At 40.4% G+C, this 27,438-nt stretch overlaps 1 protein-coding gene across 2 annotated transcripts in view; it reads left to right on the forward strand.

Annotated features, from left to right (window-relative positions):
- The window catches only part of ift122 (intraflagellar transport 122 homolog (Chlamydomonas)), a 135,011-nt gene that overhangs the window by 38,510 nt on the left and 69,063 nt on the right, over positions 1-27,438 (forward strand). For both annotated transcript variants that reach the window (XM_059523681.1, XM_059523682.1), the window contains exons 10-11: positions 9,903-10,041; positions 20,717-20,919. In XM_059523681.1, the coding sequence (XP_059379664.1) occupies positions 9,903-10,041; positions 20,717-20,919 (342 nt within the window). The remainder of the gene's footprint in view (positions 1-9,902; positions 10,042-20,716; positions 20,920-27,438) is intronic.

A 27,438-nucleotide genomic window follows, 5' to 3' on the forward strand; every position in this document is an offset into this window, starting at 1 on the left:
CATCTCTTTCTGTTGTCTTAACTGTCGTCTCGTTCTGTCGTTTTGTTCTGTCATCTCTTTCTGTCGTCTTAACTGTCGTCTCGTTCTGTCGTTTTGTTCTGTCGTCTCTTTCTGTCGTCTTAACTGTCGTCTCTGTCGTCTTAACTGTCGTCTCTTTCTGTCGTCTTAACTGTCGTCTCGTTCTGTCGTTTTGTTCTGTCATCTCTTTCTGTTGTCTTAACTGTCGTCTCGTTCTGTCGTTTTGTTCTGTCATCTCTTTCTGTCGTCTTAACTGTCGTCTCTTTGTGTCGTCTTAACTGTCGTCTCTTTCTGTCGTCTTAACTGTCGTCTCGTTCTGTCGTTTTGTTCTGTCATCTCTTTCTGTCGTCTTAACTGTCGTCTCGTTCTGTCGTTTTGTTCTGTCATCTCTTTCTGTCGTCTTAACTGTTGTCTCTTTCTGTCGTTTTGTTCTGTCATCTCTTTCTGTCGTCTTAACTGTCGTCTCTTTCTGTCGTCTTAACTGTCGTCTCTTTCTGTCGTCTTAACTGTCGTCTCGTTCTGTCGTTTTGTTCTGTCATCTCTTTCTGTCGTCTTAACTGTTGTCTCTTTCTGTCGTTTTGTTCTGTCGTTTCTTTCTGTCATTTTAACTGTCGTCTCGTTCTGTCGTTTTGTTCTGTCGTCTCTTTCTGTCGTCTTAACTGTCGTCTCGTTCTGTCGTTTTGTTCTGTCGTCTTAACTGTCGTCTCTTTCTGTCGTTTTGTTCTGTAGTCTCTTTCTGTCGTCTTAACTGTCGTCTCTTTCTGTCGTCTTAACTGTCGTCTCTTTCTGTCGTCTTAACTGTCGTCTCGTTCTGTCGTTTTGTTCTGTCATCTCTTTCTGTCGTCTTAACTGTCGTCTCTTTCTGTCGTCTTAACTGTCATCTCTTTCTGTCGTCTTAACTGTCGTCTCTTTCTGTCGTTTTGTTCTGTCATCTCTTTCTGTCGTCTTAACTGTCGTCTCTTTCTGTCGTCTCTTTCTGTCGTCTTAACTGTCGTCTCGTTCTGTCGTTTTGTTCTGTCATCTCTTTCTGTCGTCTTAACTGTCGTCTCGTTCTGTCGTTTTGTTCTGTCGTCTCTTTCTGTCGTCTTAACTGTCGTCTCTTTCTGTCGTTCTGTTCTGTCATCTCTTTCTGTCGTCTTAACTGTTGTCTCTTTCTGTCGTTTTGTTCTGTCGTTTCTTTCTGTCATCTTAACTGTCGTCTCGTTCTGTCGTTTTGTTCTGTCGTCTCTTTCTGTCGTCTTAACTGTCGTCTCTTTCTGTCGTTTTGTTCTGTCGTCTCTTTCTGTCGTCTTAACTGTAGTCTCATTCTGTCGTTTTGTTCTGTCATCTCTTTCTGTCATCTCTTTTTCTGTCGTCTTAACTGTCGTCTTAACTGTCGTCTCTTTCCGTCGTCTTAACTGTCGTCTCTTTCTGTCGTTTTGTTCTGTCGTCTTAACTGTCGTCTCTTTCTGTCGTTTTGTTCTGTCATCTCTTTCTGTCGTCTTAACTGTCGTCTCTTTCTGTCGTTTTGTTCTGTCGTCTCTTTCTGTCGTCTTAACTGTAGTCTCATTCTGTCGTTTTGTTCTGTCGTCTCTTTCTGTCGTCTTAACTGTCGTCTCTTTCCGTCGTCTTAACTGTCGTCTCTTTCTGTCGTTTTGTTCTGTCGTCTTAACTGTCGTCTCTTTCTGTCGTTTTGTTCTGTCATCTCTTTCTGTCGTCTTAACTGTCGTCTCTTTCTGTCGTTTTGTTCTGTCATCTCTTTCTGTCGTCTTAACTGTCGTCTCGTTCTGTCGTTTTGTTCTGTCATCTCTTTCTGTCGTCTTAACTGTCGTCTCTTTCTGTCGTCTTAACTGTCGTCTCTTTCTGTCGTTTTGTTCTGTCATCTCTTTCTCTCGTCTTAACTGTCGTCTCTTTCTGTCGTCTTAACTGTCGTCTCTTTCTGTCGTTTTAACTGTCGTCTCTTTCTGTGGTTTGGTTCTGTCGTCTCTTTCTGTCGTCTTAACTGTCGTCTCGTTCTGTCGTTTTGTTCTGTCATCTCTTTCTGTCGTCTTAACTGTCGTCTCTTTCTGTCGTCTTAACTGTCGTCTCTTTCCGTCGTCTTGTTCTGTCGTCTCTTTCTGTCGTCTTAACTGTCGTCTCTTTCTGTCGTTTTGTTCTGTCATCTCTTTCTGTCGCCTTAACTGTCGTCTCTTTCTGTCGTCTTAACTGTCGTCTCGTTCTGTCGTTTTGTTCTGTCATCTCTTTCTGTCGTCTTAACTGTAGTCTCTTTCTGACGTCTTAACTGTCGTCTCTTTCCGTCGTTTTGTTCTGTCATCTCTTTCTGTCGTCTTAACTGTCGTCTCTTTCTGTCGTTTTGTTCTGTCATCTCTTTCTGTCGTCTTAACTGTCGTCTCTTTCCGTCGTTTTGTTCTGTCATCTCTTTCTGTCGTCTTAACTGTCGTCTCGTTCTGTCGTTTTGTTCTGTCGTCTCTTTCTGTCGTCTTAACTGTCGTCTCTTTCTGTCGTCTTAACTGTCGTCTCTTTCTGTCGTCTTAACTGTCGTCTCTTTCTGTCGTTTTGTTCTGTCGTCTCTTTCTGTCGTTTTGTTCTGTCGTCTCTTTCTGTCATCTTAACTGTCGTCTCTTTCTGTCGTCTTAACTGTCGTCTTAACTGTCGTCTCTTTCTGTTGTCTTAACTGTCGTCTCTTTCTGTGGTCTTAACTGTCGTCTCTTTCTGTCGTCTTAACTGTCGTCTCTTTCTGTCGTCTTAACTGTCATCTCGTTCTGTCGTTTTGTTCTGTCGTCTCTTTCTGTCATCTTAACTGTCGTCTCTTTCTGTCGTCTTTAACTGTCGTCTCTTTCTGTCGTATTGTTCTGTCATCTCTTTCTGTTGTCTTAACTGTCGTCTCGTTCTGTCGTCTTTAACTGTCGTCTCTTTCTGTCGTGTTAACTGTCGTCTCTTTCTGTCGTCTTAACTGTCGTCTCTTTCTGTCGTCTTTAACTGTCGTCTCTTTCTGTCGTCTTAACTGTCATCTCTTTCTGTCGTTTTGTTCTGTCGTCTCTTTCTGTCGTCTTAACTGTCGTCTCTTTCTGTCGTTTTGTTCTGTCATCTGTTTCTGTCGTCTTAACTGTCGTCTCTTTCTGTCGTCTTAACTGTCGTCTCTTTCTGTCGTCTTAACTGTCGTCTCTTTCTGTCGTCTTAACTGTCGTCTCTTTCTGTCGTTTTGTTCTGTCGTCTCTTTCTGTCGTCTTAACTGTCGTCTCTTTCTGTCGTCTTAACTGTCGTCTCTTTCTGTCGTCTTAACTGTCGTCTCTTTCTGTCATCTTAACTGTCGTCTCTTTCTGTCGTCTTTAACTGTCGTCTCTTTCTGTCGTCTCTTTCCGTCGTCTTGTTCTGTCATCTCTTTCTGTCGTCTTTTTCTGTCGTCTTAACTGTCGTCTCGTTCTGTCGTTTTGTTGTCATCTCTTTCTGTCGTCTTAACTGTCGTCTCTTTCTGTCGTCTTAACTGTCGTCTCGTTCTGTCGTTTTGTTCTGTCATCTCTTTCTGTCGTCTTAACTGTCGTCTCTTTCTGTCGTCTTTAACTGTCGTCTCTTTCTGTCGTCTCTTTCCGTCGTCTTGTTCTGTCATCTCTGTCTGTCGTCTCTTTCTGTCGTCTTAACTGTCGTCTCGTTCTGTCGTTTTGTTCTGTCATCTCTTTCTGTCATCTTAACTGTCGTCTCTTTCTGTCGTCTTTAACTGTCGTCTCTTTCTGTCGTCTCTTTCCGTCGTCTCTTTCCGTCGTCTTGTTCTGTCATCTCTTTCTGTCGTCTCTTTCTGTCGTCTTAACTGTCGTCTCTTTCTGTCGTTTTGTTCTGTCATCTCTTTCTGTCGTCTTAACTGTCGTCTCTTTCTGTCGTCTTAACTGTCGTCTCTTTCTGTCGTCTTAACTGTCGTCTCTTTCTGTCGTCTTAACGGTCGTCTCTTTCTGTCGTTTTGTTCTGTCGTCTCTTTCTGTCGTCTTAACTGTCGTCTCTTTCTGTCGTCTCTTTCTGTCGTCTTAACTGTCGTCTCTTTCTGTCGTCTCTAACTGTCGTCTTTTTCTGTCTTCTTAACTGTCGTCTCTTTCTGTCGTCTTAACTGTCGTCTCTTTCTGTCGTCTTAACTGTCGTCTCTTTCTGTCGTCTTAACTGTCGTCTCTTTCTGTCGTTTTGTTCTGTCGTCTCTTTCTGTCGTCTTAACTGTCGTCTCTTTCTGTCGTTTTGTTCTGTCGTCTCTTTCTGTCGTCTTAACTGTCGTCTCTTTCTGTCGTCTTAACTGTCGTCTTAAATGTCGTCTCTCTCTGTCGTCTTAACTGTCGTCTCGTTCTGTCGTCTTTAACTGTCGTCTCTTTCTGTCGTCTTAACTGTCGTCTCGTTCTGTCGTTTTGTTCTGTCGTCTTTAACTGTCGTCTCTTTCTGTCGTCTTAACTGTCGTCTCGTTCTGTCGTTTTGTTCTGTCATCTCTTTCTGTCGTCTTAACTGTCGTCTCTTTCTGTCGTCTTAACTGTCGTCTCTTTCTGTCGTCTCTAACTGTCATCTCTTTCTGTTGTCTTAACTGTCGTCTCTTTCAGTCGTCTTAACTGTCGTCTCTTTCAGTCGTCTTAACTGTCGTCTCTTTCTGTCGTCTTAACTGTCGTCTCTTTCTGTCGTCTTAACTGTCGTCTCTTTCTGTCGTCTCTAACTGTCGTCTCTTTCTGTTGTCTTAACTGTCGTCTCTTTCTGTCGTCTTAACTGTCGTCTCTTTCTGTCGTCTTAACTGTCGTCTCTTTCCGTCGTCTTGTTCTGTCATCTCTTTCTGTCGTCTCTTTCTGTCGTCTTAACTGTCGTCTCTTTCTGTCGTTTTGTTCTGTCGTCTCTTTCTGTCGTCTTAACTGTCGTCTCTTTCTGTCGTTTTGTTCTGTCGTCTCTTTCTGTCGTCTTAACTGTCGTCTCTTTCTGTCGTCTTAACTGTCGTCTTAACTGTCGTCTCTTTCTGTCGTCTTAACTGTCGTCTCTTTCCGTCGTCTTGTTCTGTCATCTCTTTCTGTCGTCTCTTTCTGTCGTCTTAACTGTCGTCTCGTTCTGTCGTCTTTAACTGTCGTCTCTTTCTGTCGTCTTAACTGTCGTCTCTTTCTGTCGTTTTGTTCTGTCATCTCTCTCTGTCGTCTTAACTGTCGTCTCTTTCTGTCGTCTTAACTGTCGTCTCTTTCTGTCGTCTCTAACTGTCGTCTCTTTCCGTCGTCTTAACTGTCGTCTCTTTCCGTCGTCTTGTTCTGTCATCTCTTTCTGTCGTCTCTTTCTGTCGTCTTAACTGTCGTCTCTTTCTGTCGTCTCTAACTGTCATCTCTTTCTGTTGTCTTAACTGTCGTCTCTTTCAGTCGTCTTAACTGTCGTCTCTTTCTGTCGTCTTAACTGTCGTCTCTTTCTGTCGTCTTAACTGTCGTCTCTTTCTGTCGTCTCTAACTGTCGTCTCTTTCTGTTGTCTTAACTGTCGTCTCTTTCTGTCGTCTTAACTGTCGTCTCTTTCTGTCGTCTTAACTGTCGTCTCTTTCCGTCGTCTTGTTCTGTCATCTCTTTCTGTCGTCTCTTTCTGTCGTCTTAACTGTCGTCTCTTTCTGTCGTTTTGTTCTGTCGTCTCTTTCTGTCGTCTTAACTGTCGTCTCTTTCTGTCGTTTTGTTCTGTCGTCTCTTTCTGTCGTCTTAACTGTCGTCTCTTTCTGTCGTCTTAACTGTCGTCTTAACTGTCGTCTCTTTCTGTCGTCTTAACTGTCGTCTCTTTCCGTCGTCTTGTTCTGTCATCTCTTTCTGTCGTCTCTTTCTGTCGTCTTAACTGTCGTCTCGTTCTGTCGTCTTTAACTGTCGTCTCTTTCTGTCGTCTTAACTGTCGTCTCTTTCTGTCGTTTTGTTCTGTCATCTCTCTCTGTCGTCTTAACTGTCGTCTCTTTCTGTTGTCTTAACTGTCGTCTCTTTCTGTCGTCTTAACTGTCGTCTCTTTCTGTCGTCTTAACTGTCGTCTCTTTCTGTCGTCTTAACTGTCGTCTCTTTCTGTCGTCTCTAACTGTCGTCTCTTTCTGTCGTCTTAACTGTCGTCTCTTTCTGTCGTTTTGTTCTGTCATCTCTTTCTGTCGTCTTAACTGTCGTCTCTTTCTGTCGTCTTAACTGTCGTCTCTTTCTGTCGTCTCTAACTGTCGTCTCTTTCTGTTGTCTTAACTGTCGTCTCTTTCTGTCGTCTTAACTGTCGTCTCTTTCTGTCGTCTTAACTGTCGTCTCTTTCCGTCGTCTTGTTCTGTCATCTCTTTCTGTCGTCTCTTTCTGTCGTCTTAACTGTCGTCTCGTTCTGTCGTCTTTAACTGTCGTCTCTTTCTGTCGTCTTTAACTGTCGTCTCTTTCTGTCGTCTTTAACTGTCGTCTCTTTCTGTCGTCTTAACTGTCGTCTCTTTCCGTCGTCTTGTTCTGTCATCTCTTTCTGTCGTCTCTTTCTGTCGTCTTAACTGTCGTCTCGTTCTGTCGTCTTTAACTGTCGTCTCTTTCTGTCGTCTTAACTGTCGTCTCTTTCTGTCGTCTTAACTGTCGTCTCTTTCCGTCGTCTTGTTCTGTCATCTCTTTCTGTCGTCTCTTTCTGTCGTCTTAACTGTCGTCTCTTTCTGTCGTCTTAACTGTCGTCTCTTTCTGTCGTCTTAACTGTCGTCTCTTTCCGTCGTCTTGTTCTGTCGTCTCTTTCTGTCATCTCTTTATAGAAAAGAAAAAAAAGAAATGACAGTTAAGACAACAGAAAGTGATGACAGACAGAGAAAACAGTTAAACCGACAGAACGAGATGACAGAACGAGACGACCGAACGAGACGACATAAAGAGATGACATAAAGAGACGACCGAACGAGACGACAGTTAAGATGACACTGAGGATGGCAGAACAAAACGACATAAATAACATACACATCAACATTTAGTAATTTATCTGAAAAAGTAGGCAACTGTTAACAGGTTACTGTTGACAAGGACAAATGTGTAGTACAAAGCATTTTTGGCACAAATGGAATCCCATACTCACATTTTAAAGTTTTTTTTTTAGTCTTTTAATGTCCATTATTTTTTCTGTGATGAACCGTCCGGCCTTTACCCATCTGGCCTGCAACTCTTGTCTCCTCCACATTATTTTTGTCAAGCCACTCCTTGAAACAGACTGAAAAGAATAGAACAGATAAATAGTGATGCTTGTGTTGCACCAGAACAAATAAAATTTATTACTCTGTAACCCAGTACTTGGCATCCCACAAAGACCTTGTGGCTACTGCTACCTTTTAATGTCTGAAGTTTCTGGGGGGTTTTGGTTGTGGGGCATTCCTTCCCTGTGAGACTTCTTTCCCCCAGAGTCTTAGTGCCCCAGATTGCCACTGCCAACTCCTTCACAAATAAGGAATCCCCCGTGCTGTTTCGAATGCTTGACCAGGCCTCTCTGCGCACTCGAACATCTCCCCCCAAGTGTATCTGACAAAATTAAAAACAAAAATAATCAAGGTATTAGATTGTACAAATTCATACAAAAAGTGTACTGCAGTTGGGGGTTCTTATATTAATCCATGCACACAGATGATGACCCTTACGAAAAATGTTTATTCAGATGTTCCATTAGTATACTTCTTTTAAACTAAAAATAAGAAAGTATACTCTCAGTCTACATTTTATATACTTCTCAAAAATATACTTAAACATTACATAAAGGAGCTATGTGGAGGTTTTTACTAAAAAAAAAATCTTTAAGATAGAGTTTTCATTTGTACATGTATGAGCCAACCATGATGTAAAAAAAAGAATGACACCTCGACTGTCCACCACGGTTGCCTCTATCAGCCTGTAGGCTCAATTGTGTGTGGAGGAGTCGGGACCGAATTGGCGCGAAAATTCACAAAATGTGACGTCATGCGCGTTCTCGTCTACTTGGGCTTACAACCGTACGGCACGCCAGCCATTATAGTAAGCAGCGGCAATGTGTTTTCAAATGGACTCTGCGAGGGAAAGAAGCGACCAGCCTCCAGCACAATTCAGACACCCACGGACACTCCTCGTAAAAAAAAAAAAAAAAAAAAAAAGAGCGTGCGCATTGAGAACGAGCATGAGACTGGCTGCAGTTCATCTAACGGCCACTGGTGTCAGTAACGGTTAGAAATTTCAGAACCTACGCAATGCTCCTTTAAGTATACTTTATAAAATGAACTTTAAGTATACTTCTTTTTCGTAAGGTGAGGGCAATGCTGTACCTCATCTCCTTTTGAAGATACAGATGGTTCTACCTCATTCAAACAGCCAGACTCAACAACTATATACAAAATAATGTCTATGTACTCAATATACATATGTTTCTCTTGCATCAGGGCCTATAGTTTGGTAAATATGGACCATGATAGATTTCAGATATCTGTGACCGTGAGTAATATATTTGTTATATATATATACACATGTATCCTTACTTCCTTACTTTGTAAGGTCTCCTTTGGGCTTGGGGCTCCGGGATCTTTGACAGCTAGAAAGAAAACAAACATCACAAATATGACAGATGATGGAAAACATGACAACAAAGAATATACTTTATAAACCCTCAAAGATCACAGCTGAAGTACTCCAATAACTTATAGTCTTCCCCAATCCCAATGCTATTCCTTTAAATTGTTGCTGCAATTGCATGTTTAGAAAACGTAGTTCTTTATTCTCTGCTTCAATTTCTGCTCTGAGTTTCTCCTGCTCCTCTAACCTATAACAGACAGACATACTGTATGTCATGATTAGCTGACATTATAAGAAAGAAAAAAATATTCTGTATGTGGTCAGAAACACAAAAATACATAGTAGTACATACATGGTTAATGGAGTACATGCCCCCCCCACACACACACCACCACGTGCTTTTATAGCTTTCCCCACCCGTGATGTCACGCCCTTCCATTGGACAGTTTGCACACGATATTCAGTCGGTCTTGCCAAAGGCGTTCCCCAAAGCGGTTGACGCAGCGTCTCGTTCCTTCGAGGAACTAGGATTACATTCGTAACCTTGGGACGTCTTCTGTAGTACGCTGTCTTTGTATATTTCCTATTTTATATTAATTTCATAGTATTTAATTTACCACTATTTCTTTTGAACAAAACAATTTCAGAAATGTTATGTTTTAGATTATAGGTTATCTTGTACCCTGTCAAGGACAAAGCTAACTAGTAAGACTTGATATCGAAAGCATCCTAAATGTATATATGTCAGAGGTCGCATGCCTCTGGAGCGTGTGTCTTGCTCAGGAACACATTGGTGTCTCACAGTGGATTCAAACCCGGGTCTCTCACACCAAAGGCATGTGTCTTATCCACTGCGCCAACACCACCATTTAAATATCTTCAAATATCCCTCCATAATCTGTAGTCTGAGCCAGTCAAAGGCAGATACATTACTAGTTAGTTTCAAGGAAAATCATATTTTTTTTTGTTTGCCAAATAACCTTGTGTATGTGTCCACCCCACAACCCCTGGAAAAAAGTTTAGGCTCAGGTTTTTTTGCTTAAACCCCTGAAAATACCACCACAGTCTATCAGTACAGTACAATTTATGTCATGTAGCTTACAGATTTTTTTGTTGCCTTACAGTATTTTATTTATTTTTTTGTCATTATTGTAAGAATTATTAAAACAAAAGAAATCATGTCAAAATGCAAAACTCCTAATGATTCTAAATAGGTTTCTTCTTTTGTTCTTTGATTGTGGAGTGAAATATGCCCTGAGGTTCACATGAATGAATGCTGTTTGCGCCTCTAATTAAAGCTATTGTAAAGAGGGAAAGTGATCAATCGATATGTCTGTGTTTTGATTGCATGCTTTAATTTGTAGTGTTACTTGTATATCTGTGATGTGTATCTGCTGGTTTAACATCACACTGTTGGTGTTGTGCAGGTTTTAGGGTGTCAGGACGGCACCATCGCCTTCTTCCAGCTGATCTTCAGCACGGTTCACGGCTTATATAAGGACCGTTATGCCTACAGAGAGAGCATGACAGACGTCATCGTACAACACCTCATCACTGAGCAAAAGGGTGAGTCCACATATTAGAGAGAAGTTTCACTTCATAAAGCTTTACTTCAGCCACAAGCTCTTACTTCAGCATGAGAGTTATCATATGCTCTTTCAGGTTTAGTCTCTATTTGTAAACTAATTAGTATACTAACTGTAAATACAATGCTAAATAGTGAATTAATTAGTATTTCCTTGAACATATGCATGTTAGAGAGATGAAGACTCTGCATATGCAGATTAAATTTTTCTTTTAAAACTACTAACTTAAAACTTAACTATAGACTGTCCTTTGCCTGTATTTATCTTATGATTTCGTCATCTTTAGAAAGCATAATGAAGTAATATCAAATTCAGTGCATGTGTTTTAAAAAAACGTACATTTATGTTAGAGTGATCATTTTTGCATCCCTAAAAATTAGTTCTGTCAAAATTATTGTTTGACCGTTGCCAACAGATTTGTCCCCAGCGTTCCAATACCAGCAATGGTACGATGAATCAGTCAATGAATAATCCACAGACCATCGATATATAATCCAAAGGCATTTCCCACACGCATTTTGCGGTTGAACTTCTCATACACAGTCTAATAGAGCAACTTGACTCAAGACTTCTTATAACATACACTTAATTTAACACAAGGCCCAGGGATTCAGTAGAAAACTATTTTCTCATGCCTGGCCTAACAAAGGATGAAGACCATGAGCTATTACTCAAACATCCTGCCTTTTTAATCAAACCAGCCACCCGCACTTTACTTAATCTCTCAGTTTATATTGGAGTCCTCACCCTCACACTGGAGGACATAGCCCCCTAGTGCTGAGGAGAAGAACCACAGTAACAGTAAGTTCAATGAACTGTGACAAGTGCATTAACGTAATTGGGTAACTGCTGTGTCTGTGAGCATGCAGTGTTGTAGTTATGTCGTCAGTAACCAAAAAAAGCTGATTAAAGCTGCCTCAAAGTGTTAGTTCACCCTCGAAGCATCCTAGGAGTATGTGACTTTCTTCTTTCAGAATAATCCAATCGAAGTTATATTAAATATTGTCCTTGCTCTTCCAAGTCTTTCAATGGGGGTAAGCGGGTGTTTGTTGTCAAGTGTTACGAATCAGCTCAAGGGGGAAATATGAATAATCAATTATAACTAGTTATGATAAATTATAAATATTTAGATCCGCTGTAAGTATTTACTTGACCTCTCAGTGTCAACTATCTGTCAGTTCTAAGAACGTTTCTTTAATGTTTAAGGAAAATAACTTTCTTACCGTACAATACTACTTAGAGCATGTAGCAAAAATCTGCATGATTAGGGACTTCAGTAATGAGCAAACAATGAACAACCTCAAGTGTGATACAAATAAGACTTTATTAACTACATAAACACTTAAACTAGTCTAACACACTCACACACACACACACACACACACACACACACACACACACACACACACACATACAGTGGGCATAGGAAAAGGGGTTAAAGCTTAAGCAGTAAAAAGAAAAGAAATAAAGACAAGGAGCTATGGTACAGTTTGATGTTCAGCAGATCTACATCCTGAAGGAAACATCAGTTTCTTAGTTCAAACACACCTTTGTCAAAGGTGCATATGATACTTAATGTATCAATTAATAAGACTAAGTTAGATACTTGCACATCTCGCCTGTTTGATAAAGAGTCCTGATGCACTTTGGGGCTCCAGTTGGTCTCTGCTGAAGTGAATAGATGAGACCAGTTCGAATCAGAGGATCTTGATGAATGAATAGTCAAAACATGGATATTTTTGGCAATATAAAATTCCTGGCCAGGATGTGTCCTGCGGAAATGGCATGATTGGCCACCCTAATGAGCGCGGGGAGAGAACAAAACAAAACGCTGGTCATGAATCAGAAGCCAATGAGGGATGGTACCTCTTGGAGGGAAGTTTTACAACTCTTTGTCTCTAGTCTGGTGTCTTGCATATGAAATAAGATTGGAGGGTTAAAGAGAAGAATCTTTAAGATTCTTATAAAACTAATGTGTTGTATAGGCATCAACATATAATATACACTCTCATTTAGATCATGAAAATACGAACTCATAGATAACAAACATCATATAGATGAGGTTATATTAACTAGTGATCCATCATAAGCATGTATAAAACATATACAATACACAAAAGACAATATACGAGAATAGTAACCGTATACACAATGCCCTAAAGTATATGTGAATTAATTCAAAGAAAGGTTTTTCTATGAATTAATTAGAGAAGGGTCCCTTTTTATGTGCATTATGTGTCTGTTTCTGAGAGACTTGAGTTAAGAGTGGCTCATAAACCTAGTGTTATCAGATAGTGTGCCTTTGGTTGCTAGGGAATCAGAGGCCTGTTCTGTCCATTTTAAGGAGATAGCTTCCTTTTGGGGGAAGGGTCCATAGACCCTTTGGTTAGATGAGGAGGCGTTAGATATTATTTGTTAAATTAACAAATAGTTGTGTGTCTGATTGGTCCAAATGCTACACAACAGTTCAGAAGACGTGAAATAAAGTTTGCGCATCTGTAATAAAATGTCCCTCGCATGGTTCTGGGGAGTGAAAAAAGACCCCCTGTAGGGAATCCATGCATTTTGTAAGATAAATATACAGATTTCAAATGTAATAAACACTTTTTCCTCATTTCTGCTGATTGTTGGGAACAGGAAGATGTGAAGGCGGATGTCGTAGTTCGTCAGCGCTGCGTGGTTAGTAATGAGCGCTAGGGTGGCCATTCGTGCCTTTTTCGCAGGACACGTCCTGGCCAGGATTTCTATATTGCCTAAAACATCCAGGTTTTGGCTTTGGTTTCCTGTTTACATACTTAATGACAGTTAATGATCACTTGACCAATAACCTGCAGACATTTTACGTAAATCGACCAATCGTGGTGCGTGAGAAGGTGGGATCTACAGAGAATGGTCAAAGCGATGCAAATACATGTACATTTTATTGTTGGACTGGAAAGCAGCACTGAGCAGACTGATCGGTGTATGACATCGAAGTAACGTTAGAGCGATTCAAAAGCACAAGAAGCCATTGGTCTGTGCAGCGCAAACAAAGACAAAACTTGGATATTTTTGGCAATATAAAATTTCTGGCCAGGACGTGTCCTGCGAAAATGATCATTATTTAGTTCTGTGCAAACTTCATATAGCCAAAATTGTCAATTCTACTTCTTGTTACAAGTATGGAAGAACCATCACTTCTACCACAAAAGACTGCTTTTTAAGTTATCTTCCTGTTGTATCCAAATTCCTTATCATATCCAAAACCTCAGAACAACTTGATGATGTAACAGAAACTATGGACTGTCTCTTTTCTAGCACTTTAAATACAGTTGCTCCTTTACGCTTAAGGAAGGTTAAGGAAAACAGTTTGACACCATGGTATAATGAGCATACTCGCACCCTAAAGAGAGCAGCCCGAAAAATGGAGCGCAGCTGGAGGAAAACAAAACTAGAGGTATTTCGTATTGCTTGGCGGGAAAGTAACCTATCCTACAGAAAAGCATTAAAAACTGCTAGATCCGATTACTTTTCTTCTTTTTTAGAAGAAAACAAACATAACCCCAGGTATTTATTCAATACAGTGGCTAAATTAACGAAAAATAAAGCCTCAACAAGTGTTGACATTTCCCAACACCACAGCAGTAATGACTTTATGAACTACTTTACTTCTAAAATCGATACTATTAGAGATAAAATTGCAACCATTCAGCCGTCAGCTACAGTATCGCATCAGACAGTGCACTATATACCCCTAAACTCTGGAATAACCTACCTAACCTACAGACTGGATCTGGTGGCTACGGTGACCTCGGAATAAGAGAGAAACAGACTAATATTAGCGTAGATGCCATTGTTCTAATGATGTAGCAAGTACATAGGTTGTTATGGGAAGGGTTTCCGGTTCCGGTTTACCTAATTAATGCAGCCTAAAAATCTTTTAACAGATTTGGATATTAGAAGCATATTAGTGTGTTATGTGTAAAACAGGTTAAAGAGATGGATCATTAATCTAGATTTAAACTGCAAGAGTGTGTCTGTCTCCCAAACAATGTTAGGTAGGTTATTCCAGAGTTTAGGGGCCAAAAGGATCTGCAGCCGGCAGTTGATTTTGATATTCTAGTTACTATAAACTGAGTTTTGAGAACGCAGCGGACATGGGGGATTATAATGTAACAAGAGCTCATTCAAATACTGAGGTGCTAAACCATTCAGGGCTTAATAAGCAAGATTTTAAAATCTATATAATGTTTGATAGGGAGCCAGTGCAGTGTTGACAGGACCGGGCTAATATGGTCATACTTCCTGGTTCTAGTAAGAACTCTTGCTGCTGCATTTTGGACTAGCTGTAGTTTGTTTACTAAGCGTGCAGAACAACCACCCAATAAAGCATTACAATAATCTAACCTTGAGGTCATAAATGCATGGATTACACATTTCTGCATTTGACATTGAGAGCAGAGGCCGTAATCTAGATATATTTTTGAGATGGAAAAATGCAGTTTTACAAATGCTAGAAACGTGGCTTGCTAAGGAAAGACTGCTATCAAATAGCACACCTAGGTTCATAACTGATGACGAAGAATTGACAGAGCAGCCATCAAGTCTTAGACAGTGTTCTAGGTTATTACAAGCGGAGTTTTTAGGTCCTATAATTAACACCTCAGATTTTTATACCTTTTTATATCGACCATGCATTCCGTTTGTTTTTCAAATTGGTATGTTTTGCTGGGCCGCAAAGAAATATAGAGCTTCGTATCATCAGCATAATAGTGAAAGCTAACACTGTGTTTCCTGATGATATCTCCCAAGGGTAACATTTAATGCGTGAAGAGTAATGGCCCTAGTACTGAGCCTTGAGGTACTCCATACTGCACTTGTGATCTATATGATACATTTTCATTCACTGCTACGAATTGATAGCGGTCATATAAGTATGATTTAAACCTGTGCTAATGCACTTCCATTAATTCCAACAAAGTGTTCAAGTCTATGCAAAAGAATGTTGTGGTCAATAGTGTCGAACACAGCACTAAGATCCAATAGCACTTATAGAGAGATACACCCACGATCAGATGATAAGAGCAGATCATTTGTAACTCTAAGGAGAGCAGTTTCAGTACTATGATACGGTCTAAATCCTGACTGGAAATCCTCACAGATACCATTTTTCTCTAAGAAGGAATATAATTGAGAGGATACTACCTTTTCTAGTATCTTGGACAGAAAAGGGAGATTCGAATCTATAATTAACTAGTTCTTTGGGGTCAAGTTGTGTTTTTTTGATGAGAGGCTTAATGACAGCCAGTTTGAAGGTTTTTGGGACATATCCTAATGACAATGAGAAATTAATAATAGTCAGCAGAGGATCTATGACTTCATGTTGTTGGTTTAGATGATTTAACAAGTTTATACAATTCTTCCTCTCCTATAGTAGAGAATGAGTGGAACTGTTCCTCAGGGGGTCTATAGTGCACTGTCAGATGCGATACTGTAGCTGACGGCTGAATGGTTGCAATTTTATCTCTAATAGTATCGATTTTTGAAGTAAAGTAGTTAATAAAGTCATTACTGCTGTGATGTTGGGAGATGTCAACACTTGTTGATGCTTTATTTTTCGTTAATTTAGCCACTGTATTGAATAAATACCTGGGGTTATGTTTGTTTTCTTCTAAAAGAGACGAAAAGTAATTAGATCTAGCAGTTTTTAATGCTTTTCTGTAGGATAGGTTACTTTCCCTCTAAGCAATATGAAATACCTTTAGTCTTGTTTTCTTCCAGCTGCACTCCATTTTCTGGGCTGCTCTCTTTAGGGAGCGGCTATGCTCATTATACCATGGTGTCAGAATGTTTTCCTTAACCTTCCTTAGGCGTAAAGAAGCAACTGTATTTAAAATGCTAGAAAAGAGAGAGTCCATAGTTTCTGTTACAAAATCAAGTTGTTGTAAGGTATTGGATATGCTAAGGAATTCGGATACATCAGGAAGATTACTTACAAAGATTACTCTTGTGGTAGAAGTGATGGTTCTACAATACTTGTAACAAGAAGTAGAAATTACTGTTTAAGCTATATGAAGTTTGCACAAAATTAAATAATCATCTGAGATGTCATCACTTAGCTGCATAGTTTCAACACCATCAACATCAATTCCATGTGACAGTATTAAATCTAGAGTATGATTTCGACAATGAGTAGGTCCTGAGACGTGTTGTCTAATCCCAGTAGAGTTCAGATAATGAAAGAGTGTCTATAAATGCTGATCGCAATGCTTCTTTTTCATTATCGACATGGATATTAAAATCACCAACTATTAAAACTTAATCTGCAGCCAGAACTAACTCGGATGTAAAATCAGCAAACTTTTTTAAAAAAGTCTGTAATCCAAAAACTGACGCAACCGGTTCTTGACTCGAGAACGAGTCAATCTTTTGTTCGTTATCTGGCTCGGCTCGGTGTTCATCTTCAGTTCTCTCTTCACAACAGTTCAGTCAGTGTACTGTTTGAGTAAATGAGTTGCTCTGGGATATTGGTTTATTTTAACTCAGAGGCAGTCAACCACGTTAAAAAATTAAAAGCTTAAGTCATTTGTGGATTAAATCTTATTGGAGACATGAACCGTTTCAATGATTCAGTTCGATTTGGTGAACTGGTTTAAGAAGAACCAGTTAAATCAAATGATTTGTTCGTGAACCGGATATCACTACACTGCATTGAACGCGCTCACAACAGACACGGAAGAGAAGACCAGGCTGAATAAAGTCGTCGTTTTTGTTATTTTTGGACCAAAATGTATTAATGTAGAAAGTATATAATAGATAAAAAGAAAATAGAATACGAAAAGATTAGAAAGGTAGTTAGATTTTTTTTTTACGAATATAATTAGAATAGTGAGTGCTAAAGTTAGAGGGTCAAATCAAGATTGAAAAGATGTGTTTTAAGCTGATTCTTGAAGATGGCTGAGGACTCAGCTGCTCAGATTGAGTTGGGCAGGTCATTTCACCAGGAGGGAACATTTATAATTTATAAGCCTGTAAAAGTTACTTTGTGCATTTTTTTGGATGGTACAATCAAGTGACGTTCACTTTTGGATTTGCGCCACACCCTTTCAGCAGCTCTAAGCTTAGATCGGTGTTCGCGTAGAACATCAGATATCCAAGGGTCAGAAGGGGTGGTACGGGCTGGCCTGGAAGACAAGGGGCAAACAGTGTCTAAACAAAAAAAGAGTAGAGCAGAAAAAAAAGTAGCACTGTTAGCATCAAAAGATGCTAACAGTTTAGGGTAAGGAAGCGAAGATGAAACCATTGTAGATAGCCGGGAGGGTGAGAGTGAGCGTAGGTTACGTCGAAAGATGACATGTGGAGGGGTAAGTGATGTGTCAGGGACCATGTTGAGGTTAAGAGTGAGGAGGAAGTGATCCGACGTGTGCAGAACATGATCAGTGGAGCAGTGACATGTATAAATAAGGTCAAGTTGGTTGCCTGATTTGTGAGTAGCAGTAGTTGACACTCGGTTAAGATCAAAGAGACGTGACGAAGTGACGTGACATTCAGCCAAGTATGGTGACCCATACTCAGAATTCGTGCTCTGCATTTAACCCATGCAAAGTGCACACACACAGAGCAGTGAACACACACACACACTGTGAACACACACCCGGAGCATTGGGCAGCCATTTATGCTGCGGCGCCCGGTGAGCAGTTGGGGGTTCGGTGCCTTGCTCAAGGGCACCTAAGTCATGGTATTGAGGGTGGAGAGAACACTGTACATGCACTCCCCCACCCACAATTCCTGCCGTCCCGAGACTCAAACTCACAACCCTTCGATTGTGAGTCCGACTCTCTAACCATTAGGCCACGACTTCCCCAAGAGGCAAGCAGAGTGTGGAAATCAGCATACAGAGGTTTATCTAGGTGGATGTTGAAATCACCAAGCATAAGTAGGGGAGAAGCGTCCTCAGGAAAGGTTGAGAGCAGCAAATTTAATTTATCCAAAAAGTTACCTAGTGGTCCTGGGGGTCGATAGACAATGACAAAATATAATTTAAGAGGGCAGGTTACAGTAACTGAATGAGATTCAAAGAAGCTGTTGATACCCAAAGATGTTAAAGGATTAAATTTCCAATCATTAGAGATGAGCAGACCAGTACCTCCACCTCTTCCAGTCAAATGGGGGGAGCAGGAAAATGAGAAATTATTGGAGAGTGCTGAAAGTGTAAAGGTGTCCTCTGGTTTGATCCAGGTCTCTGTTAGCACCATGAGATTAAGCTTTGAATGACTAATAATAAGAGTAATGAAATCGTATTTGTTTACAGCAGACTGGCAATTCCAGAAACCAATCGAAAAAGAAAGTAGTGTATTAACAGACATAGGCAAAGTGTGCAGGTTGTTAAGATTGTGCTGCCTGCATTGTGTGAGGTGTGGTTTGCGAGTGGTAGTGATAGTAGGGATCTGGAAACACACAGTAAGAATTGGTTATAAAAAACTGAAACAGAAGTGAAACAAGTAGAAGGAAAAAAGTATTAATCAAAACAATACTTATATCCCTTGATGGGCGAGGGATTTTTCTTTAATGACTGCTTCTGGCCCGAGATCCTCCTCTCCGGTCACTGCCGTTGCTAGCAACACTGACTCCTCCTCGCTCCATTTTTTAAGGAGGTTGAGGTGGTAGATTTGCCGTGAGTCGCCCCTATCTGTTCGTACTACTTCATAATTGAGATCTCCTACTTGCTGTGTGACCTCAAAGGGTCCTTGCCACTTTGCTAACAACTTGGAGATGGAGGTTGGCAGTTATACGAGCACTTTATCTCCTGGTGCAAATTTTCAAAGCTTAGTTCCCCTGTTACAACTGGCTTTTCCTGCCCTGGGCCTGAAGCAAATTCTCCATAGAGAGCCGCCCCAGTGTATGGAGTTTTGCTTTCAAGTCCATGACATTGAATTTCGTTCTTGCTATCCGAACGTCCGTCCTCCCAAGTTTCTTTTAGGACATCTAGCACCCTGCGGGGCTGGCGTCCATAAAGAAGCTAGAAGGGGGAAAACCCTGTGGAAGCTTGGGGGACATGGCATTAAAAGGGGTTCCAGCCATCTGTCCCAATTTTTCGCGTCTTCTTGTTCGAATTTACGAATCATTGTTTTCAACGTGCGATTAAACCGTTTGACCAGTCTATCCGTTTGTGGGTGATAGACGCTGGTACGTACTGCTTTAATGCCCAACAATTCGTACAATTCGCTTAACGTGCGTGACATAAACGCGGTGCCCTGGTCCGTGAGAATCTCTTTTGGGATTCCGACGTGGGAGATTAAATGAAACAGGGTGCCCGCCACACTCTTTGCTGAGATGTTGCGGAGCGCCACTGCATCTGGATATCGTGTTGCGTAATCCACTATGATTAACGCAAAACGATGTGCCCATGCTGATCGTTCTAATGGCCCGATGAGGTCCATACCAATTCGTTCGAAGGGGACCTGCACTAGAGGAAGAGGGCGCAATGGTGCTTTTGGGGTGGCCGGTGGGTTCACCAACTGACATTCCCCACAAGACGCGCACCATCTGCGCACGTTCTCGTGAATGTCCGGCCAAAAAAATCGGGTCCCTCCCGGTTCGCCGACCCCAGAGCAGGATGCACTCACGCCATGGCAGATCGCTATTTCCCGGACGGGAAAATGCGAATGGCGCCGAACTGAAACTAGCAAACACACTTGCGCTGCGCCTTGCGTCACATTGCACTGGTTGTATGATAGGGCCCTTAGTGTTTGTTAACTTTATTCCATTTCTGTATATTTCCAACTAGCTGAAGGGCACAGGTAGCTAAATATGACATTTATTATAATGAGTTTATGTGAAGATAGTTTTAAGTTCACTTAAATTAGATATTGTTATTTTTTAAAGTCATTAAATGGTATAATTGATATCTATCATTTATACTGTAGTGTTGAATGGCTATAGTCAATGGTTGAATATTAGGAAAAATAAACAATTCCCTAAAGACGGTAGTATTGGTATCAGTAATACTCGCCTTCAGTCATAAAAAAGATGACATTAAAGAATTATAAAAAGTATACAGTCTTTATCACGGGTGACATGGGGTTGGGGGGGGCATTTATGGTTAGTCATGGGATCCCTGATGTCAGCATGTCAGCCCCACCGCAACTGGATCGGTTATGTAAATAAGAGCTTCATTGTGCAGTTTATAGAGCTTCATTAATTATAATGGAACTTTGTGAGATCGGAATGAGCTAAGATGAGTGACGCTTTTTAGTGATAATAAAGGGAGCACGCTCTGCGCTGAAAGGCTAAAATCCATTCAGAATTTGTATGAAACGTTTGTTTTTCGGACACATACAAGCTGCAAAGTTTCAGGAATGACATCTGCATGTTTATGCATTTACAAATTATAGCAGTGATTGACACAGTGATAACCAATGGCAATGGACGGGCCAAAAAATATATGTGAGAGCGGCCTATTTGTGGAATCGGTCCTGGCCGAACCTCCACAAACAGCGCGCATCCTGAGTGAGATCCAGTTCATGGTCCAAAAACCTAGTGTAAACTTTATTGAGATCGGGACATATCATCCAGTAATTTAATTTCCAGTAATGGATGGCAGAAAGTTCAGGAATGAACTCTGTGTGTCTTTGTCTGAATGTTCTTGACTTTTCCCCCATCTTTCTCCTCGTAGTGCGGATAAAGTGCCGTGAGCTGGTGAAGAAGATCGCCATCTACCGCAGCAGGCTGGCCATACAGCTTCCTGAGAAGATCCTGATCTATGAGCTGCACTCCGACGACTCCTCCGACATGCATTACCGCGTCAAAGAGAAGATCTGCAAGCGCTTTGAGTGCAACCTGCTTGTCGTCTGCTCACAACACATCATTCTGTGTCAGGTAAAGAGCCAGGCTAAAACATAATACCACACCAGAATCAAGACATATGTGCCAGATCAGGGTTTCCCATACATTGATTTATTTGTGGCGGGCAAATAGATTTTCCAAAAGGTTTTGACATAGTTGAATAAACATGAGCACTGCAAGTTTGTTTTCAATTTTCATTCCATCTTGCAAGTAATGCCTGATAAATCAGCGTTTGTGAGCTCAGCGTAGCTTTAACCATTACCGGAGAAACCTCTATGTAACCCTCTCTAATAGTGCCTCCTTCTGGCAGAAAAATAATTTGCATATTTATATGTGGGGGCGGGTGAGTGCTGCCACAAATAAACTGTAAGGCTGTGGGAAACACTCCAGATCATGCAATGTCACATCAAATAACTTTTCTAGCTATTCTATTCCTATATGAATGCTCCATAACATTCTTAAAAGAAACAATATAATATTTGACTGATGGATAAAAGCAGAACATGACAGAACATTCCCAAGTCACTCTGTCAAAGTGACGAAGTGTGATTTTTGGGCAGTGTAGTAAATTGTGGTGAGTTTGTGAAAGAAACTCGGCAGAAAGATCAGCAAGAAAAGTGATTGTGCAGAAGCTTTTCATTGTGTTCTGGTTTGATCAATTATTACTGCTTTTTAAAGTGACATCACAAGACTTTCTGTGGATGAAGCTCCTACCATGTTATTCAGGTCTTGTTTTGTCTTTTTGATTCTGCAATCATCAGACACTGTGACCTGATGATTTCATGATCAGTATCACACGAATGATTCCACTAGACTGCACGTCTTCATATGTGATATTCCATATGTAATAGTAAAAATAAATGGAGTGTGTGTGTGTCTGTGTGGAAACCACTGATAGATCTCATTCACCAAATCACTAATTCACTAATTCTTGTATTTGGAAGTTTAGGCCATGTCCATAAGAATGCGATCAGGGAGATGCAGTTAGGGGGTGTAGCCGCACTGGGTTGTACATTATAATTAACTCAAATGATATATGGGAATTTTAATAATTAATCAGGAATATGATATATATAATATATATATCTCATATGACATTTACATTAAAATTATTGAAGATGAAAAATAGGTCAATTGTACAGTCGGGGCCAAAAGTTTTGAGAATTACATAAATATTGGAAATTGGTAAAGTTGCTGCTTAAGTTTTTATAATAGCAATTTGCATATACTCCAGAATGTTATGAAGAGTGATCAGATGAATTGCATAGTGCTTCTTTGCCATGAAAATGAACTTAATCCCAAAAAAACCTTTCCACTGCATTTCATTGCTGTCATTAAAGGATCTGCTGAGATCATTTCAGTAATCGTCTTGTTAACTCAGGTGAGAATGTTGACGAGCACAAGGCTGGAGATCATTATGTCAGGCTGATTGGGTTAGAATGGCAGACTTGACATGTTAAAAGGAGGGTGATGCTTGAAATCATTGTTCTTCCATTTTTAACCATGGTGCCCTGCAAAGAAACGCGTGCAGCCATCATTGCATTGCATAAAAATGGCTTCACAGGCAAGGATATTGTGGCTACTAAGATTGCACCTAAATCAACAATTTATAGGATCATCAAGAACTTCAAGGAAAGAGGTTCAATTCTTGTAAAGAAGGCTTCAGGGCGTCCAAGAAAGTCCAGCAAGCGCCAGGATCGTCTCCTAAAGAGGATTGAGCTGCGGGATCGGAGTGCCACCAGTGCAGAGCTTGCTCAGGAATGGCAGCAGGCAGGTGTGAGCGCATCTGCACGCACAGTGAGGACAAGACTTTTGGAAGATGGCCTGGTGTCAAGAAGGGCAGCAAAGAAGCCACTTATCTCCAAAACAAACATCAGGGACAGATTGATCTTCTGCAGAAAGTATAGTGAATGGACTGCTGAGGACTGGGGCAAAGTCATATTCTCCGATGAAGCCCCTTTCCGATTGTTTGGGGCATCTGGAAAAGGCTTGTCAGGAGAAGAAAAGTTGAGCGCTACCATCAGTCCTGTGTCATGCCAACAGTAAAGCATCCTGACACCATTCATGTGTGGGGTTGCTTCTCATCCAAGGGAGTGGGCTCACTCACAATTCTGCCCAAAAACACAGCCATGAATAAAGAATGGTACCAAAACACCCTCCAACAGCAACTTCTTCCAACAATTCAACAACAGTTTGGTGAAGAACAATGCATTTTCCAGCACGATGGAGCACCGTGCTATAAGGCAAAAGTGATAACTAAGTGGCTCGGGGACCAGAATGTTGAAATTTTGGGTCCATGGCCTGGAAACTCCCCAGATCTTAATCCCATTGAGAACTTGTGGTCAATCCTCAAGAGGCGGGTGGACAAACAAAAACCCACTAATTCTGACAAACTCCAAGAAGTGATTATGAAAGAATGGGTTGCTATCAGTCAGGATTTGGCCCAGAAGTTGATTGAGAGCATGCCCAGTCGAATTGCAGAGGTCCTGAAAAAGAAGGGCCAACACTGCAAATACTGACTCTTTGCATTAATGTCATGTAATTTTTGATAAAAGGCTTTGAAACGTATGAAGTGCTTGTAATTATATTTCAGTACATCACAGAAACAACTGAAACAAAGATCTAAAAGCAGTTTAGCAGCAAACTTTTTGAAAACTAATATTTATGTAATTCTCAAAACTTTTTGGCCACGACTGTATATATCAATAACTCATTACAAGGCACTGTAATTTACTCACTAATATGTCAATTTTCCATTCTTCATATCAATTATAGTGATATCTCTTACTGTGAATTACCGCAAATCAAACAGTAGTTCGTCCAGCAAACGGCCGTAAGATTAACTTATCAACTTTCAATAAGGTTATCACTTCTTATAATTCAAGGAAAAAAAAAAAAATTCTGGCCATGAAACATTATCCTATCATTATGAAATTTCGGTTACTGAAAAGTAACGAGCTTGTAGCTAAAGATCAGACATTTCATTGACTCATGATGTGAGCATTTTAGACAGAAGCAATCATGAATATATATTGGTTTTTAATAATTTAACTAATAATACATCAAACTACAAATCACACAGAGTAAATACGCCTACGACAATACAGACAGTAAACTTTGTACAAGACATAACAGAATCCAAATGAGTGAGAGAGGGAGAGAATGAGTGAAAGAGGATGAGAGAGAGAGGTGAGAGAATAGGCGCGATCACAGAATTACGTGCTCAGTTATGCAAACTCACAGACAGTAACCCTTGAAAGACAACAACGAATCAAATCACCTTGAAAAGGTAATAGACAAACTTTAAGCAGCATTTAAATCTCTCTAGAAAATAATACTTGCATGTGGTCTCTTTGTGATTGGGCGTGTTCTCTCATGTCTTCCGGGGCTGCTGCGGACTCGCGCAATATTTGAAAGTTCCAACGAACGTAATGATTCAGAATTCGTCTTCCTCTGGTAGAGAGGAACTTAGTAAGTAAAAGAAATGAAAACAACGGAGAAAAGCTCCCGAAGGAGCCATGAGAACGGCTGTTCTCTCAGCCGCCGTGCTGAGATCAACGGAGATAGAAGAGGACCGAGAGCGGGGCAAGAGCGCGAAGATGAGCAAGAAAAGGGAGGAACTTCCTGGTTTCAGTTCTTAAGGCTTGACTGGTTCACGCCTCTGTTTGCGTGAACAACCAATGAACGTCCGCGATCTGAAGCTTGAAAAACGTTCCTTTGTCTCTGGGGAAATAACCCCCTCGCGTGAGTTATAGCTGACAGAATTTAGCATTTTTCTTAAGAAAGATTGTATTTCTGAAACAATGCATCTTTTTGTAATTTGTCGTTGAGATTCTTTTTAGGATTATAAAGATACCATAAATGACATATATAACTGATAACACGACGTTACATTCATATAAAGAATTACACACATTTAAAGTTTGATTAACACATGATAAAACTGCAGATACTCCAATTTATATGGGGAAACATCTACTGCACAAAAACGCAATACTCAATACATTTAGAATACATTGAGAAAATAAAAGGGTACTATTCTCTTTTCTAAGAGTTAGCTTTCCTGTCCTGTTTCCCAGTGGGATCATAAAGTTTTATGAGCTGGTCAGGAGGGTAGGGTTACAACTCATGATTCTATTTGAGAACATTAAATTAAGAGAAACATTTCCAATTTACAAGTCAGCAACTTATAATCCTCGCATAACAGGATTAACCATTTTATGCAACACACAAACCTATTCAAAATACATCTTAAGGACTTACATAAAGAGCGTAAAGAAAAGTTTGTGTGTGTGTGTTTAGGAATGTGGGTGTCTTCGTTTCTCCTTTGAGGCTGCTCAAGTGACTGTGGATTTTATCATCCACAGTGTCTTATATAACTAAATCCAGCGAGGCTGACGCCAGGCCAGCCATTTAGTTTAGAGATAGTTGGGTTTAGATGCCTGAATTCAAAATCTACAAGCTTTGGGTTTGCATTGTTTTAGATTCAACGAACCGTGATTCATTAGTTCAGAACCAATGAATCGGTGAACTGCTTATCCGTTACAGGGTGCTGCAAAAAAAGGAAGTAGAAAGGCTTGCAAAATTCTGCTCTGTTTCAGCCAACATAGGGAGCATGCAAATATGGAGACGGAGATGTTTTGTTTATCCTTAATGTGTTGTGTATTATAAATGGAAGAACCTGTACAAGTATGTGAGTCATGAACTGTAGGTCTGTCATCTTGCCAAAGACCCTTCCCAGAGTATTTGGATCTTGTTTTCGTTGTAATGTCTTTCAGATCCAAATAAAAGCAATCAAGTGTGTGTGTGATCCCGTGGAAGAAGCGAGGTCATGCAATATTCTCTAAAGCATGATCAGACACTGAGCTGTATGATGACTGAGAGTCTATATCTTGCAGTCGGGTCAGATGTTGACCCATCTCTTGTGATATGAAGCAGCTCATTCAAACTCCACACTCCAGAAATACATACAGAAAGTGTTTTGTCAAGATGAGCCAGTCACAGTGACTTCTGTGCACTAGTTTGTATGTTGTAGTGTGATTTGTTTCATGTGTTTAGTTATTTGTTATTCTTCATGCTTTTATCTAAAGTGATTCCCCTACAGAGAACTAAAGTTTTCTCATCCTCCTGTCATTATAAACAGTCTTTCCTTCATAAACACATACACGTGTTTGGCAGAATCTTAGTGCTTCCCTTTTCTGTCCATCACAAGCATAAAGTGATCAAAAATGACAACATTTATCTAGAGCCCAACCGATATGGTTTTTTCGGGGGCTGATACCGATATTAAGGTGTAATAAAAGACAGATATTCCTTGTTCAGGCTATATTATTGTACAGTATAGTCAAAAGTTTGGACACACTTCCCATTTGTGTGTCCAAACTTTTAACTTGTACTGTATATAGAATACAGTATATAGCCTACATAAACAGAATATAGATACATAAACACATTTTTTGCAATGACAACTCAAATGTGGTGATCAAACATTTATAATGATGTGACAAACATAGACCTATGTAGTAGAGGCAGGGTTTTTACAAATTTAACAAACTTTATTATTCAAAAGAGTTTGACATCAGTGCACTTAACAGTAAACTTCACTTATTATCCAGTGTAGACACATCACTGATTACAAGGGGTTCTATTCTACACCAGACGCTAGCGACTTGGTGCGGCACAATAAAATACAATATAATTGTAATGAATTTTTTCGTGCAACACGATGTGATGTCACTGATGTGATAAACATGAGCTCTGGTCCGAGCGTGGCCAGTATTAACCTGTAGTAATTTGGAAAATGAGATGTTCCATAAGAATTATTATTTTTGTTTTGTTTCAAGACTTGAGTAAACCAATTAAAGGTTTTTTTTTTTTTTTGGTTAATGTCTCTGTGTTCATTTGTGAATTTAAAAGGAAGGTTTAAAAAAAAAATGCATGTGTGCACCAACAGTCTTGTGCAGGAAACTAAATAAAACTTCCTGTGTTGTTTGAATCGGCTTCGATGTCTCCAGCTTGATTGTTGTTTGAGGGACAAGTTGTCACATAATGGTGACGTTAGGGCTGGGACAACGCGTCGAGGTCATCGATGACGTCGACGCAAAAATTAGTTTGACGCAAAATATGCGCATCGATTCATCGACCTGTTTTTATTTCTCTAAAAAACGTTTGCAAAACGTTTACCTTATGTGCGCTAAATATACGCGATGGCCGGATCAACATTCTGTCCAACGTTATATAACCAATCCAGGGGTTTTTCTGCATTGATCTTTTTTTTTTGGCGGCTGTCAAAGCCTTATTTGATCGGTGAGTGACAGTGACAGAACGCGTACGAGAGAGAGCCCCGGCTGCGCGCGCACTCACAGTCGTCAAACAACACGAGCGCTTCTTGCTCTCTCCCTCCCTTGTGCATATTAATCAAAATCATTAAACACGATAGAAAAAGGGCGAAACACCAAAGTTTCACGCGCAGTTTCACTCACAGTCTTCAAACTACACGAGCGCTCTCTCCCTCTCTCTCCCTCGTGAATATTAACCAAAATCATTAGACAC

This window comes from Carassius carassius, chromosome 34 (assembly GCF_963082965.1).
Source record: "Carassius carassius chromosome 34, fCarCar2.1, whole genome shotgun sequence".
Lineage (NCBI taxonomy): Eukaryota > Metazoa > Chordata > Actinopteri > Cypriniformes > Cyprinidae > Carassius > Carassius carassius.